Below are 22,866 nucleotides of genomic sequence, written 5' to 3' on the forward strand. Positions count from 1 at the left end.
TGTCTGGCAGCTATGAGGAAGAGGGACCAGCACTAAGGACAGGATGGGACTCCGGACATGGACTAGGGGCCAGTTAAGGAGGGGAAGCAGAAGGAAGGAAAATCAAATCTATAAAGCAGAAACATGTTGGTTGCATGATCTCCAGATGTGTCAGCGTGAGGACTGAGACCGGGAGGTGTCCACGGTTTGGGCCTGGGGGCCAGGACTCTGCTTCTCTGGGGTCTGATGACTTAAGAGGGCATGCCAGAGCTCCCCTCCAAGTTTTCTGCACCTGGTTTTCCCACATATGTTGCAGCTATCCACTTCTCACCTGACACAAAAATCCCTCTCCAATATCACCTTAGGGTGAGGAGGAGGATTCTTCCCCACCCACAGTAACCAGCCAGCAGCCTCCCTATGGATGGAATCCTGAATCAGAAGCAAAAGCCTTTATTCATTGGTCCTTCACTCACTCCCTCTGCAGTACTTTATGGAGAGTCTTTCTCACTGTTTGTAGTTTGGTCCTTCTGAACGCGGGCGGGTTTGCTTACAGATACTCTTGCTTTTCCTCTGCTGACTTGGACACTTGGCCCTTCAGCACATCCCGTAAGCCTTCTCACATGGTGGGAGTTTGTTGGGCCAGACCTGTTGTCCCAGGGTGATTAGTAATAGGGCCTGTGATTACCGCAAAGTGCCCCAGTAGGGTCAGAAATTATATAGTCAGCCTGCATATTGTAGGCTGTCTTAAATGTCACACTCTTACTTTATATTCTGCATGTCCCATGTGGAACCAAGCATCTTTCTTCCAGAAGCTCCTCCTGTGTCCCTTGTTTTTGTCTGTTACTGGCATCACCCTTCTTCTGGTTGACCAGCATGGACTCACCATCCTCCTGATTGTCCCAAGACAATCAGGGGCTGTGGACTGGCCATTTTGGGCATGAAAGAAAAACTGTGGTGGTACTTGGACTTAAGGAGTCTGACTTCTTTTGCGGTGAGGCTCAAGACACATTTGCGATGAAATGCTCTTCATTTGCCTGGCCTGGCCTGGCCTTACAGGGCCCTTTCCCTCTCCTGTTGGCCTATTCTAATTGCTTCCCTCAGAACTCATGTCCTGTCCTGGCCTTCCTGTCTCTCCTGTCTGCCCGGAATTCTTCATAGAGTCAGTGTCTTGTCTTCTCTGCCTGAGAGGTTCCAGCTGCTCTGTGCAGATGTGGATAGGTCATGTGTAAAGAGGAAAGTGCCAGATTATTAAGGTTTAACCCATTTATGCCTCATGCTCCATTATTGGAATGGTCATGATGTGGGAGTTACTTATATTGTACTGCTCATAGTCATCACCAAGATCTGATATTTCACACCTGTCTGCCTCCTGAGCATACATGTTATCACGTGATGCACAGAGTTTGTCACTGCAGCAGGTAATGGCATGCTGGGAGCTTGTGAAAAAGTGATATGAATTACTGCTAAATTTTTGAAGAACAGAATTTCAGAAATTTCAACCTCCAGCTTAAATGGGTTTAGGGATTCTCATGAATCCCAAAACTGAAGTTCATACCTGCCTGTGGCCCAGACGTTAGACCTGTATGGAGCCTGAGCCTACGCAGCTATATCTGAGGTCTGCACCCATCTGGTATGTTGCTAGATTATTAGAAGGGTTTTTTGGGGATTTTTTTGCATAAAATCTGGATTTTATATTAGTTTTTAAATTACTTAACAAAAGCAAAATATGCTCAAAATAATTTAAACAGTATTTAAAGTTTAGAGTGGAAAGACCTTGTCTCCTATCCTGGCTTTCTTATTCCTTGCCCCCGGGGAATAGGATAACTATTGTTAACTGTTCCCGAAGTTCTTACAGGTGTTTTCTGTGAGCATCAAAGTGCATCGATCAGGGAGGATAAACCGTGTCCAAATGTGCACCTTTTTAAAGGTATCTCAGTGACATGCATTGGGCCTAGAGCAGGCGTAGTCCCTAAACTACGGCCCCGCGGGCCACATGCGGTGCCCAGCCCCCTGAGGCCATTTATCTGGCCCCTGCCGCACTTCACACTTCTGGAAGGGGCACCTCTTTCATTGGTGGTCAGTGAGAGGTGGCCCTCCAATGGCCTGAGGGACAGTGAACTGGCCCCCTGTGTAAAAAGTTTGGGGACTCATGGTCTAAAGGTTGCTTTAGAGGCCTGTTCCTTCTCCCCTCGTCTCACATTTTATTTTCCAGTTGCCTCCCGTGCTATCCCACCAAAGTATGTGAATGGCTCTAAGTGGTATGGCCGTAGGAGCTGGCCCGAGCCACGAGACTCTGCAACCAGAATCAAATGTTTGCCAGAACAACAAGCCAAGGCCACTGTGAGAAGCCAGGTTCGACGCTCTGCATCTCTGGAAAGTGTGGAGGTGAGTCTCGGGACCCTCTTCCCTACCCCAAGCTGCTCAGCACTGTGGAAATAACACTTCACTTAGTCGCTACTCACTACAGGAAGATGTGAAAGGGAGACTGGCAGTCCTGGGCGCTTCGTCAGCAGAAGCGTAGTGCACTTTGGAGAATGGCATTTCTTTTTGAAGTATCTCTAAGTCTACTTGTCTGCAGGGAATTCTGGCCACAGAGCATACTCCTTCAGATATTGGGGTGGTAGAATTTGTACACAAATCTCTTGTTTCTGTTCCTTGCTCACCGCAACCACTTTTCAAGGCCATTTTATTTTATTTTATTTTATTATTTTATTTTATTTTATTTTATTTTATTTTATTTTATTTTATTTTATTTTATTTATTTTTGTATTTTTCTGAAGCTGGAAATGGGGAGAGACAGTCAGATAGACTCCTGCATGCGCCCGACCGGGATCCACCCGGCTCGCCCACCAGGGGCGACGCTCTGCCCACCAGGGGGTGATGCTCTGCCCCTCCGGGGTGTCGCTCTGCCCGAGCGACCAGAGCCACTCTAGCACCTGGGGCAGAGGCTAAGAAGCCATCCTCAGCGCCCAGGCCATCTTCGCTCCAGTGGAGCCTTGGCTGCGGGAGGGGAAGAGAGAGACAGAGAGGAAGGAGGGGGGTGGTGGAGAAACAAATGGGCGCTTCTCCTGTGTGCCCTGGCCGGGAATTGAACCCAGGTCCCCCGCACGCCAGGCCAACACTCTACCGCTGAGCCAACCGGCCAGGGCCAAGAAGGCCATTTTAAAACAATTTTTCCACTGATATAAGAGGGGGTGAGGGAGGGGAGATAGAAAAAGAGAAGCATCAACTTGCCATTTCCCTTAGTTCCATTTAGTTTGTACTCACTGACTGCTGCTTTTACATGCCCTGACCGGGGAATCACACCTGTGACCTCAGTGCTCTTGGACAGTGCTTTATTCACTGAGTCACCCAGCTAGGGCCTCAAGAAAGCTATTTTTCTGATTTTACAGGAGTGTAGTAGTAATTGGGCAAGGATACAAAAAGGAAGGTGCCTTTCTGATGCAGTCACAAGATTAGGTATTTGGATGTATCAAGCCCACCAGCCCACGGGCCTCAAACACTTAGAATTTCCTGAGCCACACGTTTACAGCTTGGTGAACACGTGACACGGCAGGTCCTCTGGGGCCGTGAGAGTTGACTCTGGCCCCAGTTTCCTGGAGCTTTCACTGTGTCTCAGGCTGACCGCGGAACAGGGCTCCAGGGTTACTTACTGTTCTTGAAGAGATGCTGGTTTGGGAGCGTCTTTCTCTCTTGATAGGTAGGGTATGAGCTCTTGATCGTGTTTTTATTGTGAACTACTACGTGGGTGTAAAGGCAGCCCTGCAGGGGTAGCATTGTATTTGGAGTGTTGTATGTCACCTCGCTGTTGGTCCTCTTCCTCAGACATCTGTACCCAGCCCCAAGACATACTGTCTACTTCTTCCTGGTGTTCTGCCCACTGCTACATCCTCTGGGGAATTCATGTCTTCTTTTAATTTTTCTGCAGAGTCTCAAGTCAGATGAAGAAGCTGAAAGTGCTAAAGAACCTCAGAATGAGCTATTTGAAGCGAAAGGTAAGGCCTTGGCCTGATGCTCGGTGCTCCCTTTCACCAGAGCTCTGAGTGCTCCAGGAGCTGGGTTACAGTGAGCTAGCCAAGTGTCGTTTCCTGAGAAGTGTGTAGTGTGGGTCACGTCCCTAGTGGGCCTCTTCTCCAACGTGGGTCTAGTTATGAGTCTGTCACTCTATCTCCAGCAGTACTTGAGGCCTGACCCACAGACAGAGGCAAAGGAAGCAATGTGGTTCTGCCATATTTCATGGTCTTCAGAGATCAGCATGATCTCAGCTGGCAGGTGTGGCCCTGGGGTCTCAAGCCCATTGCTCCCAGGGCAGGCCCTGCATCCCCTTCCTGATGCACAGGCCTAGGTGCAGCCTCCCCCCTGCTGTGGGTGAGTAGTCACAGGGGCCCTGTGACTGTGCCCCTTATAGAGTGCACAACTTAGTCCTGGTCCTAGAGAGCCAGAAAGTAGCAACAAGAATACCTGTGATGTATCACAGAGCACAGAGTTGACCTTGAATTTCTGCTGCAGCAAAATATCAGCAGTTTGTACTGAGCACCCTTTAGATCGGTGGTTTTAAACCTTTTTACACTTGTAATCTGGTGAAAATAGAATTATTTCAGGGACCACTGAAGCAGAAATTATTCTGAGCATTAGCAGATTCGACTGAGATTATTGGGTCTGTAATCTGCATACAACCTCAGAGTGATTAACTCTTCAGTGGTTGAAAAACACTGCTTAGATTGTGGTGCTCAGGTGCAGGGCCATTGTTTGTTCAACATTTACCTCCATAGCTGTCAGGGGAACTGACCTGAACATCTGCCTGTACTGCTGGATGGAGCAGATAGGCCCCTTGTGTTAGGAAGAGCAGCCGAGCCATCGCATACTTATTTCCTCAGACTCTAAGACTGTGCTCCTGCGGCAGGTTATTCACAGAACTGTTCAGTGCTTGCTCCTTGTCTGGGAGCAGGCTGCTTTCTTCCCAACCTTGCCTTCTGGGTCAGAACCAGTGGTAGTGCACGAACACTCACACCCAACTTCAAAGGATTCAAATACTTTCTCTGCCAGCCTCAATAAACCACAGTATCAGGATTGCTTTTACATTTTTCTGGAAATTTTAGGCATCGTAAGTTGGAAGGAATCTCAGAGATGGCCCTTTCCTGCCTGGTTCTTTCCTTTTATTTTCTTCATTCTCATCCTATGTCAACCTTTGTGACCATGCAGGCCTTGCTTTTCTTGGGAAAAGTGACTTTCTGATCATTAGTTGGTTTATCACTGTAATTAACACCAAAGTGGCTCATCTACCTGAAAGGTACGGACCTCTAACATAGAAGTAAGTCTGAGTTAGGTAGAAGCAGCCCTCTTTCTATGGTGGGCTGGTTGTGGAGGTGAATGTCTGGTTTGAAGCATAGCTCATCTATGGATAGCTCCTCATGGACACCCTCAACATATGCCCTTTTCTGCAAGTCGTTTCTCTGGCAAAGCTTCAGAAACATTAACAAGGAAAGTTATGAAAACTGGCCATCTGTTACCCAAATCCACTGCTAAGTTTTTGCATGTCGAAGGCACCTGTACCTCCTGATGTGAGGTGGTAGGTAGTACACAGTCTCATCTGGCTGGAGAGTGTTTTTGTCTTCATGTTTACAGGAAATATTAGGGATAGAGGAACAAGTTATATGATACCATGAGGAAACAGACAAATCCAAATGGGGGACATTCCATAGAACAACTACTGATCCACTCCCTTAAGTAAGGCAATGCTAGGGGTTGTGTGGCGGGAGAGGTCCTAATGATTAAAAGACTTAGGAGGAGTAATAACTAAGTCACTGTTTGGGTACCAATTTAAACAAGTCAACTGGGAGACTATTTTGAGACAGTTGGGAAATTGTTGATTTTGTTAGGTGGGTGTGATAGTGGCATTGTGGTTATGTAAGAAAAGGTGCGTGTACTTCAGAAGTAGATACTAAATATTAAACATGTAGGGGAGAAGGATGAGATCTAAGTTTACTTTCAGGCACTTAAACAAGAGCAGAGAGGGAAACACTGAAGTCAGCATGGCGCGGTCTTTATCGTCACAGAGCCTGGGTGAGGCTGCACTGGGCTCAGGGGAGCATGTTCTTTACTTTGTGCAGGCCTGAAAAGCTTCTAAAAATAAAATTTTATTAAACATCTTACACTCAATGCAGATAATGCAGCCCTCCTTTACGTACCTTTGCCGGCTCCCTTCAGAAAAAGTTTCCCCCGTGAGGGGCGGAGAGGTTTTATTATGAAATTTGCAAACACAGATTGAAGTTGACAGACTTGTACTGTGAATTGTGAATGCCCAAGTACCGACCACCTAGATTCCACTTTTGATGCTTGCTACTCACCTGTGTCCGTCTGGTTTCAGAGTAACTTACTGGCAGGTGTGTTCCCCTTTGCTTCAGGCCAGCTGCCAACCTGGGGTCCTGAAGTCTTTGGGAGCCCCCAGAAGTCCTGCAGCCTCTCCTTGGACACCCCTGAGAGCCAGGTCCAGAGCATCTGGGAGGAGCTGGGAGTCGGCAGCAGTGGTTACCTCAGCGAGCAGGAACTGGCTCTGGTCTGCCAGAGCATCGGTCTCCAGGGACTCAAGAAAGAGGTAAGAGGGGCCAGGACAGATCAGCCTGGACGACTGGTTCCTCACGATGGCCATGGTTGATGTTGGATCTGGAAAATCCCCTCTCTCTGCAGACACTGGTTAAGTTATATCAATTTCTGTCTGAAATTCTTTGATGACTCCCAGTGCTTCTGCTAAGGGTCCCTCTCTGACCATGCATGACCCCAGCCTCACCAGCCTCTAAGCATCTTCACTCAGGATTCTCCTTCTGCCTATGTACCCTTTCCCTGTTCCCGCACGGCCTTGTTCTGCCACCGAGGCCAAACACAGTGCCCTCAGAGCCTCACTGCGTTCCAGACAGCTGTGTTCATCCCTTTTCACCTCCTGCAGGTGCCAAAAGGAGGAAAAACAAGCAGTGGTGATAGGGCACCCCTCCCCCTTGCTAAAGTCCCCCTTAGTCCTGCTGCCCTTGCTAGACCCTGAACCTCTAGGGGCCCAGGCCATGCTCCATATGTATGTCTTTTCCACCCTCCATTGAGTTCCTGCCACATTAGACACTGAATGCGTATTTGGGGAATTTAGGAAGTTCTTTTTTTTTTTTTATTTATTTATTCATTTTTAGAGAGGAGAAAGAGAGAGAGAGAGGAGAGAGAGACAGTGAGAGAGAAGGGGGAGGAGCTGGAAGCATCAACTCCCATATGTGCCTTGACCAGGCAAGCCCAGGGTTTCGAACAGGCGACCTCAGCATTTCCAGGTTGACGCTTTATCCACTGCGCCACCACAGGTCAGGCAATTTAGGAAGTTCAAGTAGCACCCATTTCCAGCAGGATGGAGACTGACCAGACATGTAGATTTCATAAGCCAAAGCCGGGGAGGCCAGATGTGACCCAACAGTTTGAGTTTGGATGTTCAGGCAAACTGCCCTGCTGGGAGGGGGGGTGGGGGGTGGGAGGGTGGATGGCCAGGCCTGGCTGAGTGTGGCTGGCGTGTGGCTGCCTATGGTAGAGCGTCTGAGCAGAGGTGTGGTGGCTTTTGTTTAGGAATTGGAAGAACTGTTTAACAAACTGGATCAAGACCGAGATGGCAGAGTGAGTCTTGAGGAGTTCCAGCTTGGCCTGTTCAATCATGAGTGCCTGTCACTTCTGGAATCTTCCACTCCCAGCAAACTGAGCAGGTTCTGGTCTCATTACCAGGTAAAACGAGACAATTAAATCTTGAACTAACTGCTGTCACTCTCTGGCTCTCAGCATTTTCCACAGACCTGACCTTCTGCCTGTGTCCTCACAGTGAGCCCCAGCAGTTAGTGGGGGCATGCACATGCATGTTCCACACTGCACTCAGTTAAGAGACTCTCTTGCCCTCCTCCCCTCGTGTTGCTGTGAGAGCATGTCAATGAACGGTTTCTGAGCCTTCCCGAGGGTTACCCAGGTACTCATTACCCTGTGTTTGTTCTTCTAGAATTGTGTCTCTTATACAATTACCAGGTCTCTACAGTTGGAGAAGAGCAGATTTTAAGCAGTTGTGATTTTGTTGATGACCATTGGCCTGGTGTTTGGTTTTCTCAGGACAGTAAGGCCGGCCTCTCCCACCACAGGGTGGGTGCTCAGGGAGCCTTGCTGATGCTACTTCATTGACATGGCTGATCCCGTGGTTTGTGGGTGATGGTGAGAGACCAGTAACATTCCAGGCCAGGTAATCTGAGAATCAGGTTTCTGAATTTGAAGTTGGCAAGAACGGACAAAGAAGAAACTAGGAGTGCTGAGGGAAGGTGTCAGGCCACAAACAGTTGGAGACCATAGTGAGGTCCCACAAGTCATGCTCAGAGCTGGTTAGAGGGAGGTTCTTTCTTCTGAGGTGGAGCTCCCTGTTTTCTCCTGTCCTGATATGGAGGCACAGCTGGAGAGGAGCCTGAGCCACAGGAGCAGGAGCCAGGCCAGGCGGCACACCCCTGCTGGTCAGAGGCCAGGGGCCCAAGTCTACAAAGACTGTCCAAGCTGACACGGCTGTGGGGTGGGAGGTGTCGCATCCTGTGCATGTGGGCTGTGGCATCGCATGGCAGAGCTTGGCGCTCAGGTGTGTGCCACAGATGGAGGTTAGCCTCAGCCCTTCTAGGCTGCACATGGCGACACAGTCCTCAGAGAGGAAGCAGGTGGGAGGGAGCCTAGGGTGGTCTGGGTGCATTTGGGTTCCTGAGTTTCTCCATGGTAGCCATGCATTCTTGAGCTCCCTCTCTCCCTCTGTAAACGGTGAAATGGCTACTTTGTAGGGCTGTAAAGTGCCCAGCCCAGGCTAGTGAACACCCAGTCCTTCAGTAACTGTCTGTAGAGAGGGAGGAACACAGCTGAGAGCAGACGAGGCAGGCGGCTGCTGCACCCACAGGAGAAGCAGAGGGCAGGCAGGTCAGTGAGCCTCTGCTGCAGAAGAGGGCGCTGTTTTGGGAGGTGGTGGGCTGGCAGGGGCTTGGCTGGTCCCAGGGAACATTACTCTAGCAGAGCCCTGAGCAAGGGACCGGCCATGAAAGCATTGGGGTCACATGTATTAGGCATCAGTATTGGCTTGGAATATCCAGAAAGAACAAGGAGGCACTAGAGCCTGTGAGGAGGGCATGAGGGAAGGCTGGTGAGGATGCTGTCCCTACAGGTGTGGTGGGACCCCTGGGGGCCTGCAGGAAGGGCTCCTGCTGTTCACTCCTGTGGCCCCAGACAGCGAATACTTGTTCTAAAGGACCCTGGCTGGAGCAGAAAACAGAAAGGAAAATAACCTTGCCCTGTGGGTTCTTACAGCACCTAAGCCTAACAATCAGCTTTCTGGCCAAGATCCTTTTTTGCCTCATTTTAAAACTGCCTGAGATTTTGTTTCTGAGTGTTGAGGGAATGAACAGGCTGTCCCCCTTTTCCCCTTAAGCTCATTTTGGGCTTCTTTCTGCAGACTGCACTTCCTCATGCTGTCACGTACCTTCTCGGGCTCTTCTTTTGTGAGGCAGGCAGGCAGGCACCATTACTGATTCAGGGGAGAGATGGTAAACTTCTCTGTGTCTCCCACTGAGTGGTACTTGCTGACCAGTCTGGCCACTAAGGCGCTGGGAAGCGTTCCTTGCACAAGGCCTCAGGTGGATGGTAGGAGAGAAGATACGCAGGGACCTCAAGAGAGGGTTGAACTGGGTGAGGAGCCCTGGGTTCAAATCCCCACTCTGTAACCTGCAGTGCTGTGCGATCTTGGGCAACTCGTGCGATGGTGCCATGCCTTTGTTCCCTTCTCTGTGAGCCCTTTTATCAGGTCTCCATGGGACAGCAAGAGCTGAGCGCAGGCTGGTGAGGTCACAAACGTTAAAGATGAACAGGTGTGCTTCAGGAGACCTGTGTGCTCACAGGCCACCCCCCCTTGTTCCCCATGCGCAGGTCCTGGAGGAGGGTGACTGCCTCCCCGCCACACCATCGTCCCTCGTGTCCGTGTGCTCAGGCCCGCGCCTCTTCTATAGCATCGACGATGGCACCGGGTTTGCCTTTCCGGAGCAGCTCGTTGCCTTGTGGGCCCAGGACGGGCTTCAGAATGGCAGGAAGGTCTTGCAGGTTTGGAACTAGTCACTCACAGCTTGCCCCAGTGGGAGGTGTCCAGGACATGTCGTTGGGCCAGGCAGGGGACCTGAGGGACCATCTGCCCACAGGGGTTGGGCAGAGCACCCTGCAAACACAGGGTATAGAGAATCCCATGTAAGGAAGGCTAGTTGGAACCACTTTTTTCTTTATATTTTGCTTTTTTTTTTTTTTAAGATTTTATTTATTAATTTTAGAGAGGAGAGAGAGAGAAGGAGGGAGGAACAGGAAGCATCAACTCCCATATTTGCCTTGACCAGTCATCAACAGTATTTTAGCTCAATACTTTATCCACTGTGCCACCACAGATCAGGCTTATATTTTGCTATTAAAATATAGGAAAATCTCACTTAAAAGATAATAAATTAAAAGTAGAGGAAACAACCTGAAAATCCATTTGTAGATAGGTTTGAGGGTTTCAGGCATTTATTTACCTCAGTGCATTGCAGCCTAGGGGACATTCTGTTTTTCTGGATGGGGGAAGTCAGTCCCATGGACAAAAGTGTGCAGAAGGCCTCTTCCTTGTGGATGCGATGTCTTGATGGACATCACAGATTTCTGTCACAGAAGTCAGTATTTTCCACCCAGAGCTGGCTGCCCAGCTCAATGAGCGCTTCTCCCTGCATAGCCCCTACTCACCCAGACCCTCCCTCACTGGGTCGCACCTGGGGAGGCTTGCTGCCCTGCTGCCTCCACCCAAGCTCCTCCACACTCCTGGGGGCTGATCCAGGAGGCTGTCCTCAGATGGGCTGGGCCTCTTCCAGCATCAGAGCCCAGGAAGAATGCTGAGGGGAAGTATCATGAGTCAGACTGATTATTTTCATTTCCAAATTTTACTTCCTATTGTAAAAAAAGTGACAACTATGTGGAAATCTTTAAGATAATAAAGCCTGCGCCCCACTCCCTGCTCCCATTCTCCAGGAGTGGCAACAACAAATGGCTTTGTGGGCATAGATTCTATAGAGCTTTTCCCTCGCATAAGAAAATTATATATTTAGTCATTGCAGTTTTAAAAAAACTGTTTGTAAAATTGGTCTTATACTGTGTATCTTGCTAATTTGTGTTACCTTTTGTTTATTGTGGGACATGTAGGTTTTCCCTTTTATAAATCTGGGCATTTAAAATGCTATTTCTGTAGGCTAGATTTCTGATTATACATTTTATCTCTGACAGGTTCTGCCATATTGCCTCCAAAAATGTCTTTATGAGCACAAATGACAGTACGTGACAGTACTTCTCCACCCACCCTCTCCCGTCCTCCTCCTCCTTTCCTTCTTCCTTCTTCTTCTTTCTCTGTTTCTTCTTTACTTTAGTGCAATACATAAAATTGTTCTTTTATTTTTAAAATTCTCAGGGAGAAAGAATGCTCTGTTCTCTGCAATGCTTAGCCATGGTTCATCTCTCTCTGATAGATCAATATGCCACCAATAGAACCACCTTATCCATACATATAGTTCATAGAGATGTACCAGTGTCACAAACCAGCGTGACACGTAATTTTGCAGGTCTCGTGTTGGAATAGCAGAGGATTAGAAAATAAACACGGAAAGAAGAAGGATGGGATCGGGAGGTCTTCTGGAGGCTGATGACCTACCAAAAGTGCCTGCACTCCTAAAAGCTTTATTTTTATAGTGTAAAGCAAAGTCATTTGCAAAACAAAGAGAGCTCAGATACAAAGTGGCATTTCTGAAGCAAACCAAGCATTCTCCCAAGTGCAGACCCCCCCCCCCCATACATAACATTATAACTTCATAAAACAAAGGGTAAGAGAAGAACTGCCTCCAGTCTCTTCGAGGGCCATGTGGGATGGGACGAGTAGAAGCCATCAGCATCACAGCTAACATGGAGGTGTGGGCAAGGGCTTGTAAACTGCCTTTACCGACTTAAGCAAGCGAGGTAGGGGGTGGGCAGCAAAGACCCTGTCAGCTTACTGCCAGTCCCCCACATCTCTGTCCCCCACAAATCTAAACTGCAAGGACTGTGAGCTTGCACTCTCCCACATACCAGTCAGGAGTCTATTTGTTTGAAATGACAAAAGCCCAACTCATAATGACTTAAGCAGAGAGGAGGCTATTAGGGGTTCCCCTGAGTGGGCACTTGGGGGTGAAGGATGTCAGGCGTTGGGACTCTTGGTCATCCGGGCTGTTGCCAGGATCTTCTTCCATCTTTCTGCCTGCTTGTCGGTGGTGGCGGCCTCAGGTTAGGTCTCCTCACACAGCTCCCCAACACCCACAGCTTCTCACAGCTACTCATTTCCCAGTTGGAGTGGAAAAGCCACTCAGCCTGTTCTGCCTGACGAGCCTTGCTATTTCCAGAGCCTTGACTTCAGCTTGGAGGAGAAGGTGAACCTTTTGGAGCTGACCTGGGCCCTTGAGAACGAGCTCATGATGATCCCCAGTGCCACTCAGCAGGCGGCCCTGTCCTGCTACCGCCAGGAGCTGAGGTTCTGCCAGTAAGAGCCCCGCTGTGGTCAGGGTGGGTGTGGGGCGGCAGCTGGCCCAGCGGGCCCGAGGGGTTGTCCACACCAAATGGCCAGTCCCGGGGCGGGGGCTCTGCACCCTCTGCCTTCCTTCAGCTGCACTCCCAGTGGGACAGGGAGAAAGGTGAGCAGTGAGAGCAGGCTGAGGGCTCCTATGTGATCTGAGTAGGGCCTAAGGACCCAATGAACTGTTCAATGGCTGCTGCTTGGGCTTTTGTGGCCATAGAATTTAGGGGTTACTGGCCTTCTCTCCGACTTGATGAGAATCTTATAAATCTATGCCAGAATTGTCCCTTAGCCTTTTTTAGCAAGGTTCCAAAAAGAAGAATTTGAACTTGACACTCCTGCTTATGCTGGAGCTCTCGTAGCACAGAGGGAGAAACCCTCCACAGCCAGTGGGAGGTGTGCTGCTAAGAGCAGCCAGAGGGGGCTCAGTCCTGGGTGGCTGGTTAGAAAGGGAAAAGAATTCCTCAGACGTGGTCACCATGTGCTAAATCAGTGGTCCCCAACTCCTGGCTGCGGGCCGGTACTGCTCCGTGGGCCATTTGGTACCGGTCCGCAGAGAAAGAATAAATAACTTACATTATTTCTGTTTTATTTATATTTAAGTCTGAACGATGTTTTATTTTTTAAAAATGACCAGATTCCCTCTGTTACGTCCGTCTAAGACTCACTCTTGACGCTTGTCTCAGTCACGTGATACATTTATCCATCCCACCCTAAAGGCCAGTCCCTGAAAATATTTTCTGACATTAAACCGGTCCGTGGCCCAAAAAAGGTTGGGGACCACTGTGCTAAATGACAGGCTAAGAATTGGGTTCAGCTTTGGTTTAGCTGATTATTCAAGCAGTGGGAGGTGGGGGGGGGGAAGCTCTGTGCTCCTTCAGCGGAAGAAATGGTCACTGGAATAGTGATTATCAGGAGTGAATCCAGTGCATCCAGGTATTGGGGGGATAACTGGACAGATGCAGGACCGCTCACACAGATGGCTTCTGCTCTGGGTGACTCGCCTTGCACTCACTCAGATACCAAGTTGTAGGTGTCTGGGCTGGGGCCACACGGGGGATTAGATGGCTAACCCTGTGCCCTTATGCTTCCAATCCTAGATTAAGTGCTGGGGACTCCTGGGACCTAAGTCTCAGCTGGAGACCTGTGGTCGCACAGATAAATTCTCACCTGTTCACGGCCATCTGGAGGTGTGGCACACTAGCCCTTTAGGCTCAACTTCTTTGATTCAGAAACCTTCTAGAAACTTTCCTTAAGTCATTTATTTCTTTCAGTATGTACATCTGTAAAATGGACATAGTAATTGTACAAACCTCTTGGGGAGGTGGGTGACGGTGGCACGAGGTTAGAGGTTAGCACAGCACTGGGCCATGCCGTGCACCCAGCGGGCGCCATCTTTTTCATCATTCATGCAGACACAGCTCGCTGGGCCCAGGACGTGTGTTCCATTAACCCTGTCTTTTTCTTGCGGCAGGGGACAAGTAGAGCAGATGGTGAGGGAGCGGGACAAGGCCAAGCAGGATCTAGAGAAAGCTGAGAAGAGGAACCTGGAGTTTGTGAAAGAGATGGATGACTGCCACTCTGCCCTGGAGCAGCTTACAGAGAAGAAGATCAAGTAGGTCCTGCTGGTGGTGCCCGGGCCCAGAGCTGCAGCTTCTTGGCACCAGGGCAGCATGCCCCAGCCTCGGCTGAGGGCAGGTGGTAGACATAGGGCTGCCACCAGCCAAGGCTGTGGTCATGAACGTGGCAGAACTGAGACGCTCCTATTTCACCGGAGCCAGTAGAAATCTAGAAGACACACCTCTGGGGAAGCCCTGTTTTGAAAGAAGAGGAACAGATGCATTTAAAGAGTGGTCTTGCTCTTTATACTGTGGTGCGTGGCATAGTAGCATCTAGCTGTGCATGCGTATGAGCTGCAGGAAAAGTGCCTCCCTGCCGCCCCCACTGTCCTCTGCTTTATTTGTGGTGTCTCCCACTCAAGCCCGCTGTTCTGTGTGATCAGTGAGATAGAGGGACGTTTGGGGGAGGACTGAGTGAATGGCTCTGGAGAAAGCGGACTGGCGGGGATTGCTCAGGACAGGACCTGAGTGCAGGGGTTGCACTGGACGGGGGATGGGCAGACTCCGGTGAGTACTCTCCATGCCCTGAGAGGCTGGTGGCTGGGCAGACTAGAAGGACTTCTGGGCACTTTTTAAGAACACATCACCTTTCTGGTTTATTCACTAAACCAGGTGAGGAAATGCAGCTCCTGAGTATTTCCCAGGCGGGGCCAGGGAAAGGGTCTCACCCCATTGTGGGGAACAGTCTGTGTTAGACTCCCCTGACAGAGTGCAGTGGTGGGTCAGCATCTGAAAGTTTTGTCACTCAAAAGTGTCCCCTCATGGATAGTGAAGGGTACAAGCTGTGGAAAACCTGGTATCTCACACTCGGCCCTTGGCCATGTCTCAGGTTGGGTGCAGAGGGGCTGCAGGCCTCCCACTTCCTCTCTGACCTGTGGGGCTAGTCCAGCCCGAGCTGGGCCCTGAGGAGCTGCAAGACGAATGTTAGAGTTCTAGGTCTGTTGTACCCTGGGTGGCCAGAGCCCCTCTCCGATAAAGTGGGAGAGGTGGGACACCCATCAGTGCATTAGAGCACTCTGCAGGGAACTGGGCATCTCTGTGGTGCTTTTCCCTCAGTGACCTGAGGAATGAGAGAAGTGACAGCTCAGGTGGAATCGGTGGTGTCAGCTAGCAGCTGTCGGACAGAGCTTGTGGTAAGCCTTGGGAACACGGCCTTTCCCTCTGTGTGTGGTTGTGACACTTGAAGGGTAACACATTTCTTATAGCTGCACTCTTGGAAAGGTGTCATAAGGCCCCCACTTTGACCTGCCCCCTCTGCCTTACATGTGTCTTTCAAGCACGATACTGAGAAAGGCTTGCGTCCGCAATGCATCATGACTCCCAAGCCCTTACCCTACTGTCTCGTGTTTCACAGGACAGAGACACGGAGGAATTGGAGGAGCCTATGGGTACACCTGACTCTCCTGGGGCTCTGAGGGTCTGCAGGGCAGCTACAGCAGGATGGACGGGGTTAGCTCCCACATGGTGCCAGTTTATTGTATCCCACTATATAATGGGGTTTAAACTAAAGAGCCCATTTCTGCATTATCAAAGATGTTTGCGCCTTTGCTGTGCGGCCAGAGGTCTGGAGGTTGAGCAGATGGGTCTTAGCCCTATAAGAAGGAGCTTCCAGCCCTGGCCAGATAGCTTGAGCATCATCCCAAAACACAGGTTGCTGGTTCCATCCCTGCTTGGGGCACATACAGGAACAGATCAATGTACCCCCCCCTCTAGCTTTCTTCCTTTCAGTCTCTCTAAAATCAATAAAATAAACACTAAAAAAGAAGGCGCTCTAGCCTGTGTTACAGAGAACCTTTTATATGCCAGGTGTTCCCAAGTTACTGTGCAGTTAACTTGCCCACAGTCATACAACCAGTGTTGTCTAAAGTTTAACCCTAGGACTCCTCTCTGTTTTATGCTATTTCTGAGAGAGTATAAGGCCCACACCTGCTTTATCTTGAGAGTGGAAGAAATGGACCCTTAAGCAAGAGGAACCCTGAGGGGTAGAGAACTCATCACTATCCCAGGATGTGGTTGTCCAGAGTTGCTTGAGCATTGTCCTAGGTCAGCTCATAGCGGCCCCGCTGGCTCCATCTCCACAATCCGTATACTCAGGGTTCATGGATGTCCCTCCTAGAACTGCCCCCTTCCCCCATGTATCCTGGGGAGTGGCCTCCAGTCCAAGTCCACATGCTTCCCAGTTCCAAAGGCTTGTGTCTGCTTTTCCTTCCTGGGCTGGCTAGAGAAGGCCAGATGCAGTAGGTGGAGGTACTGGTCCGCTCACCAGTTGGAATCCTCACCTACCTCTCTACATGGTGTTGAGAAGGAGTGTGTGACAGTCTGTGTAGGTATGAGTGTGCAAGTGTAGGTGTGAGTATACATACATACATTCTCACCTCCACCTCGCTCTTGCACTCTTAACCAGGATAATGGTAATTTTCAGGAAAGCTGGAAATTAAGTATCCTTTCACCAGACCTGTAAAACTTTCCAATCAAAGCTGAGAAACTAAATGAGCATGGTTTCACTGTGAGGTGGTGTCTACAAGGCCGGCAAGTCCCAGTGTAGGGAGACGGGCCGTGGGCACCTTGACTTCCACCCGGACACTGGCCGTGGCCTCGCTGAGCCTCCTCATTGTGGAGCTTATGCAGCGTTCATCACAAGGGAGCATCTGGTTAAGAAATAATTGGGTTTCGTTTCTGCTCTTTTTAACAATTAGCCTTTGTTCTGCTGGTTCCCTGGCAACATCCAGCCATAAGCTTCCCCATTTACATTTCTTGCTGAGCAAGTTCCTGTGGGTGAAACTAGAAAATTCAAACTGTTGACTCTTGTAGCTATAGACGTTTAACTTTGCTCATCTGAGATATTCTCCTTAGTTCCCCGACTTCACAAAATAGGATGTTAGGTCACCATGGGTTTCCACAGAGTGAAACTATTGTTAAAAATCTGGAGCTGAAAGAAGCTTCCACGAGGCCAGTTTGCTAGCACAGGTTCCCTCTTTCTTCATGCCTCCTCCAGTCTCCTAATGGCCCTTATAACAAGATGCTGTCGTCAGCCCTGTAACATATTTGGAAACCTTGGGATCCCACCTGAGTATGTGCAGCACTGATTCTGGCTGTGCCAGTTGGTTCCACTGAAGTGTTAGGTTGCTGCCTCTTTGGGACCCAGGGGAGGCGAGGGGTCCACGGGGGCGCCTTTAAACTCTGCCGCGGCCTGGCTTCCACACAGCCTTGCCCTGTTGCAGCACTGCTAGCGCCCCAGCCCCCAGTGCCATTCAAGAAGAAAACCCCTTTTTAACAATTGCGTTCCAGCCCTGAGGAGGGACATCCACTGTCAGGCCCCTGGGGTAGGATTTAAAGGAGGGCCCTGACCTTAAAGAGCATGCAGTTTAGCTGAGGAACAGAGACCCCATCGGTCAAGCACAAACTATTGAGTCCAAGATGGTGCAGCTTGGTGCTCTGTGCAGGGGGATTCCAGGGAAGGAAGAGGTCTTACTGGCCAGAAAGTTGTCCCTGTAGAGGCAGGGCCAGGTGGGCCTGGGCAGCACCCTTAGAATCCCAATGTCATGTGCTGATGTGTGCCTCACAGACACCTGGAGCAGGAGTACAGAGAAAGGCTGGCTCTTCTGCGGTCCGAGGTGGAGGTGGAGCGGGAGCTGTTCTGGGAGCAGGCCTGCAGGCAGAGGGCCGTGCTGGAGAAGGACCTGGAGTGCCTGCGGGCAGAGGAGGCCGGGCTCCGAGGGAGGCTGACCCTGGCCCTGAAGGTACGTGGGGAAGGGTGAGGAATGAAGGTGGGGTGCCTCCCCAGGGCACCCAACCCTAAAAGGAAAGACAAAAACAATGTTGCCGGAAGGTGCCTCCCCCCACACCTCACATTTTTCAAGTGGAGGATTCAGCACCTCCCAGGGCTATTAAGAGTTTGCCTCTGTGGTAGGGAAGTCCCTAGGATTTCCGACTGAGGAGCGTTGACAGTGCGGTGGAGATAGCCTGCTTCTCGGCCAGAGCAGAAAGGGTCCTGGCCTCTCCGGGGTTGGCGTTGCCCCTGCACCCTCTCCAGGCGTGAGCGCAGCCGGGCAGGTGGGGTCCTGCAGGCCCCTTGCTCGGTTTCCTGAGTCTGTGGACCAAGGATAGAGAGGTCAGCAGCTAGCTCTGCTGCACCCCTGGAGACCAGAGCACCTGTGGGTTGGCAAACCTAGAGCCTTCCTGCTTCTCCTGGCGCCCCGTGGGGACGACATGGTGTCTGGGTTTTGGTGAGCATCCCTCAGCCCACGCCAGTCCTGCATTTGGGTTCAGTGAGGTGTCCCTGGCTCCTGTTCTGCTTTCTCCTCTTCCTCTCCTGACTAATAACCTATACATTCTTTCCACACCTGCCTGCCTCCCTCAGTCTGTCTCCCAGAGGGAAGCCCGGCACCCAGAAGCCTCCGACAGCGGCACACACGGAGCCTTGCTGCTCTGCCTGCCGGGACTCTCCACACACTGTGTCCTCCCTCTCTTCTTACTGGTGTCCCGTGTCCGACAGTGCCGCCTGACTCCCCTGTGGATGTCTGGGCTGTAGTGGGGCAGTTTCAAATTCCTCATTTAGAGAAAAGCTCAGAAGTGCTTTCCACTAGCCTTTTTTTTTTTTTAAATGATACTTGTGAACTTCTGAGCAGTTGGAGTGGGAGAAAAAGACAGTGGGGCAAGCAGAGAACATTGGTGACGGCTCCATGGAGTCTGTGCCTGGGCAGCTCTGCACTGGGCCTGAGACAGCCCCCTCTGCATGGTGTGAAGCCAGTGAGCACCAGACACTGTGCAGTTCCTCCCTGATGATGAGTGCCGCTGGTAAAGTGCCTGTCATTCAGGGAGCAGACAGTCCTGCCGACAGCTCGGTCCTCTGCTCTCAAAGCCTGGCAAACCACTGGCTTGTGTCTTGTAGGAAAACAGTCGATTACAGAAGGAGATTATTGAAGTTGTGGAAAAACTTTCGGAATCAGAGAAGCTGGTCCAGAAACTGCAGAACGATCTGGAGTTTGTGTTGAAAGACCAGGCAAGTCCTTCTGCTGATCCTTAGTGTTTGGAGAGGAGCCTGTGGTTCTGGGTACAGGGATCAGGGTCTTGAACAAGAATACAAGGTGATGAATTTAGTTTTTTTCTGTTAAACTTCTGAAATGGAGAGAAAATTAGCAAGGTGACTTTCCTGGTTTCCTTCCCCTTCAGGCCAAAACAGGAGTATTGATATACCCCAGTGACAACTTGAATGTTAGGCCTTTAATGACAAGACCAGGGCGGGCTGGCACCATCTACTCTAGTGACAAGGGGCATGGAGGAGAGTTTAGAGTTTGGTGCCCACCATGAGGTCCTCCAATCTGCCTGGCCCTGCCCATCACCTGGGGAGGAGGTGGGAGAGGAGTTGCTGCACTAGGTCCAGGCAGAGGGTGTCTCAGGAGTCCAAGGCAGGGACATCCTGCTGCCCTGAGACCTTTAAACAAGTGGAGGGGAGGAGGAAGAAGGGATTGGAGGCTTGTATCTGGAGATGCTGAGCCTGTGTAAAGAGCATAAGGGGGTGACAGCATGTACTCTGCCTGGCCTGAGCTCTTGTCTGTAATTCTCCTTTGTCGGTATGACCTTCAGCTAGAGCCACAGAGCACGGAACTGCTGGCCCAGGAGGAGCGGTTCGAGGAGGTCCTGAAGGAGTACGAGCTCAAGTGCAGGGTATGTGGCCACCCAGCCCCTTCACCATCCTGAGCGTTAATATTTTCTTTGTCTTGAACCAGGCTTTTACTTTTGTCTCTGGTGCATGGGGCTCTCACACACTCCTGTCATGCATCCCTCAGCCTATCCAACAGCAGGGGTGGTTCTTTCTAAGAGCTTGGCTCTCCAGCCTTACCAGGCGGTCACACAGTGAGTAGAGCATCTGAATGGGATGCAGAGGACCCATATTTGAGACTCCAATGTCACCAGCTTTGAGCAGGCTCATTCAACTTGAGCACAGGTTCACTAGCTTGAGCGGAAGGTCACTGGCTTGATTGAGCATGAGATCATGGATATGACCCCATGGTCTCTGACTTGAGCCCAAGGGTCATTGGCTTGAAGCCCAGGGTTGCTGGCTTGAGCAAGGGGTCACTTACTCTGCTATAGCCCTCTGGGCAAGGCACATTATGAGAAAGCAATCAGTGAAAAAGCAATCAACAAACAACTAAGATGCCACAACGAAGAATTGATGCTTCTCATCTCTCTCCCTTCCTGTCTGTCTGTCCCCATCTGTTCCTCTCTCTGACTCTCTGTCTCTTGTCAAAAAAGAAACAACACATCTCTCTCTCTCTCTCTCTCTCTCTCTCTCTCTCTCTCTCTCTCTCAGAGCTTGGCTCTCCAGAGGCATGCTGTGCCATAAGGCTGTGGTGCCATCTCCAGGCCACTTCTGCAAAGAATGGGGTGCTGGAGTCCATGAGACAGGCTGGCCCTGCTAGTCATCCGGGTTTGTCTGGCTCAGATCTGGACGGTAGTATACAAGCTTCACCCTCTTCTTCCTGCCAAGGAGTGGCTTGGCATTCTTGGCAGTCTGCACCCCAGCGTCCACATGAAGGGTGGTCTAGCATGGGGTGGCCGGAGCACACTTCTCTGAGCAGAGCAAACAGAGCCTCTGTTTTGGGCCTGCATTAGGCCAACAAGGTTCTTTGAACCTTATGTTCTGCTAGAAGGTGGAACAGGCCTTGCCTGCTCAGTACCTGTGCTTATTAACCCACCTGGGCTGGCCACAGTCATTAGGCTGGCACCAATTCTGAAGGCCCCTGAGTTTCCAGGCACCGTGTAAGACTTCATTGTGTTTTCTGTTGGTGACTGTTTAGATTTCCTGGGCCAAACCTACCAGTGTCAGTCCCTTTAATTGGAGACACCATAGTGCAGAGCAGGGCAGAGATGGTGGACAATGTCAGTGGTGCTGACCCCATTACACTCTTAAAAAATGATCAAGGACCCCAACAGATAAAACACTATTGTTAGATGTTAAGCATTTATCAATTTACTTCTTATGGGTTCTCTCCAAATTAAAGTAAGAACTGACTTCTTTTTGCCGCATGTTGCTTTGGTAATACCAGGGGATAACGGTGAGCCCAACGCTGTTCTGAGTGTGATGTGAGCCTCTGATTCCTGCCCCATGTTTTCTCCTCCACTCCAAACCCTGAATCCTGTGTGTGGTCAGCTGTTCCCCTTCTCCTGAGCCAGACTGCTGTGTGTGGGTCAGGGCTGGGGGGTGTTGTGCAGGTGGGATGTAGTTCCATGCTGTGCTTTCTTTCTTTGAGCTTGTTGCAAAGACTTAGAACCTATACCTAACCATTGAGTCATGTTACTTGAGTACAGCAATTTTCAACCCTTTTCATCTCATAGCACACATAAACTAATTACTAAAATTCTGCAGCACGCCAAAAATATATTTTTTGCCAACCTGACAAAAAAATTGGTATAATTTTGATTCATTCACACTGGACTGCTGTTGTGTTGGCTATTGTCATTATTTTATTTGGCTCTAAGGGAATAGAGGTCAGTGCCCCTGATTAAAGAGTCAGGTATTGCATATTTAAAAAATTCGTGTGACACGCTAGTTGAAAATTGCTACTTTAGTGTGCTGTATTTTTCAAACAAGGATAAACCTCATCATTCTTTAACATGACTCTGTTACTTAAATAACTGCTATTCACTTCACTTTTGGTTTTTGAAACATCAGAAATATTTTACATTTTAGTGCTAATCTTTTTATCTAGAAAATTTCCCTTTAATTTTTTTGGGGTATTTTTGACTATTTTATACTAACACTTAGAGCATTAAAAAACTTTTTATTTGAAAATAATTTCTAATACGTAAAGTTACAAAACTAAAAGTAGTGCAGGGATCCCCTTTGCCCAGATTCATGTGTCGTTTCCATTTCATGCTGTTGACTCTGTCACTGCGTGCTTGCTCACTGTGTGTGCGTGTGTCTGCAGAGTGATTTTACGAATGTCTGCAGGTAAGTTACATGCATCATGGCCCTCTGCCCCTAAACAGATCAGTGTGCATTTCCCTAAAACAGACTTACCCATACAACCTCGCAGTGGTGTGCAGGTACACCATTGTTAAAAGTTCAGGAGTTCTGCTAGCTTCTTGTTGAACCTTTGACAGCTAGACATCGGCTGTGGTGGGAGATACTTACACCATAGAAATGTGCAGAAGCTACAAATCTGGGCTTTGCTTCCTGGAGAGCCTGCTTTCCAACACCCTGCTGAATGAGAGTATTCCGCGTCACTGTGGCACATTTCCTAACTTCATGATTCCCATCGGCACATTGTGTTTCAGTTCCGTTAGTTTAGGTTAGCAAGTCCTTTGGAGCATTTCCCCTCCAGTACCTGGTCCAGTTTGGGTCAGCCATGGCCTTTAGTTGTCATGTCTGTTTAACATTCTTTAATCTAAATGTTCTGTTAGTCCATTCAGGCTGCTACAACGAAAATACCATGGAATGGGGGGGAGGGGCTTACAAATAACAGAAATTTAGCTCCCGTAGTTCTGGGGGCTGAGAAGTCCCAAGTTCAATTTGCCAACAGATTCAGTGTCTGGTGAGAGCTGTCTTCCTGGTTGCAGATGGCTGGCTGTCTTCTCAATGTCCGCACATAGCAGAAGGGGCGAAGGACATCTCTGGTGTCTTTTATAAGAGCA

At 49.8% G+C, this 22,866-nt stretch overlaps 1 protein-coding gene across 6 annotated transcripts in view; it reads left to right on the forward strand.

Annotated features, from left to right (window-relative positions):
• Positions 1–22,866, forward strand: part of NINL (ninein like) — a 203,285-nt gene that overhangs the window by 137,122 nt on the left and 43,297 nt on the right. For all 6 annotated transcript variants that reach the window (XM_066237907.1, XM_066237909.1, XM_066237906.1 and 3 more), the window contains 10 exons: positions 2,192–2,364; positions 3,908–3,974; positions 6,384–6,574; positions 7,573–7,725; positions 9,931–10,101; positions 12,441–12,577; positions 14,085–14,225; positions 17,795–17,969; positions 19,121–19,235; positions 19,820–19,896. In XM_066237907.1, coding sequence (XP_066094004.1) covers positions 2,192–2,364; positions 3,908–3,974; positions 6,384–6,574; positions 7,573–7,725; positions 9,931–10,101; positions 12,441–12,577; positions 14,085–14,225; positions 17,795–17,969; positions 19,121–19,235; positions 19,820–19,896 — 1,400 coding nt within the window. The remainder of the gene's footprint in view (positions 1–2,191; positions 2,365–3,907; positions 3,975–6,383; positions 6,575–7,572; positions 7,726–9,930; positions 10,102–12,440; positions 12,578–14,084; positions 14,226–17,794; positions 17,970–19,120; positions 19,236–19,819; positions 19,897–22,866) is intronic.

This window comes from Saccopteryx bilineata, chromosome 6 (genome assembly GCF_036850765.1).
Source record: "Saccopteryx bilineata isolate mSacBil1 chromosome 6, mSacBil1_pri_phased_curated, whole genome shotgun sequence".
In the NCBI taxonomy this organism is placed as follows: Eukaryota; Metazoa; Chordata; class Mammalia; order Chiroptera; family Emballonuridae; genus Saccopteryx; species Saccopteryx bilineata.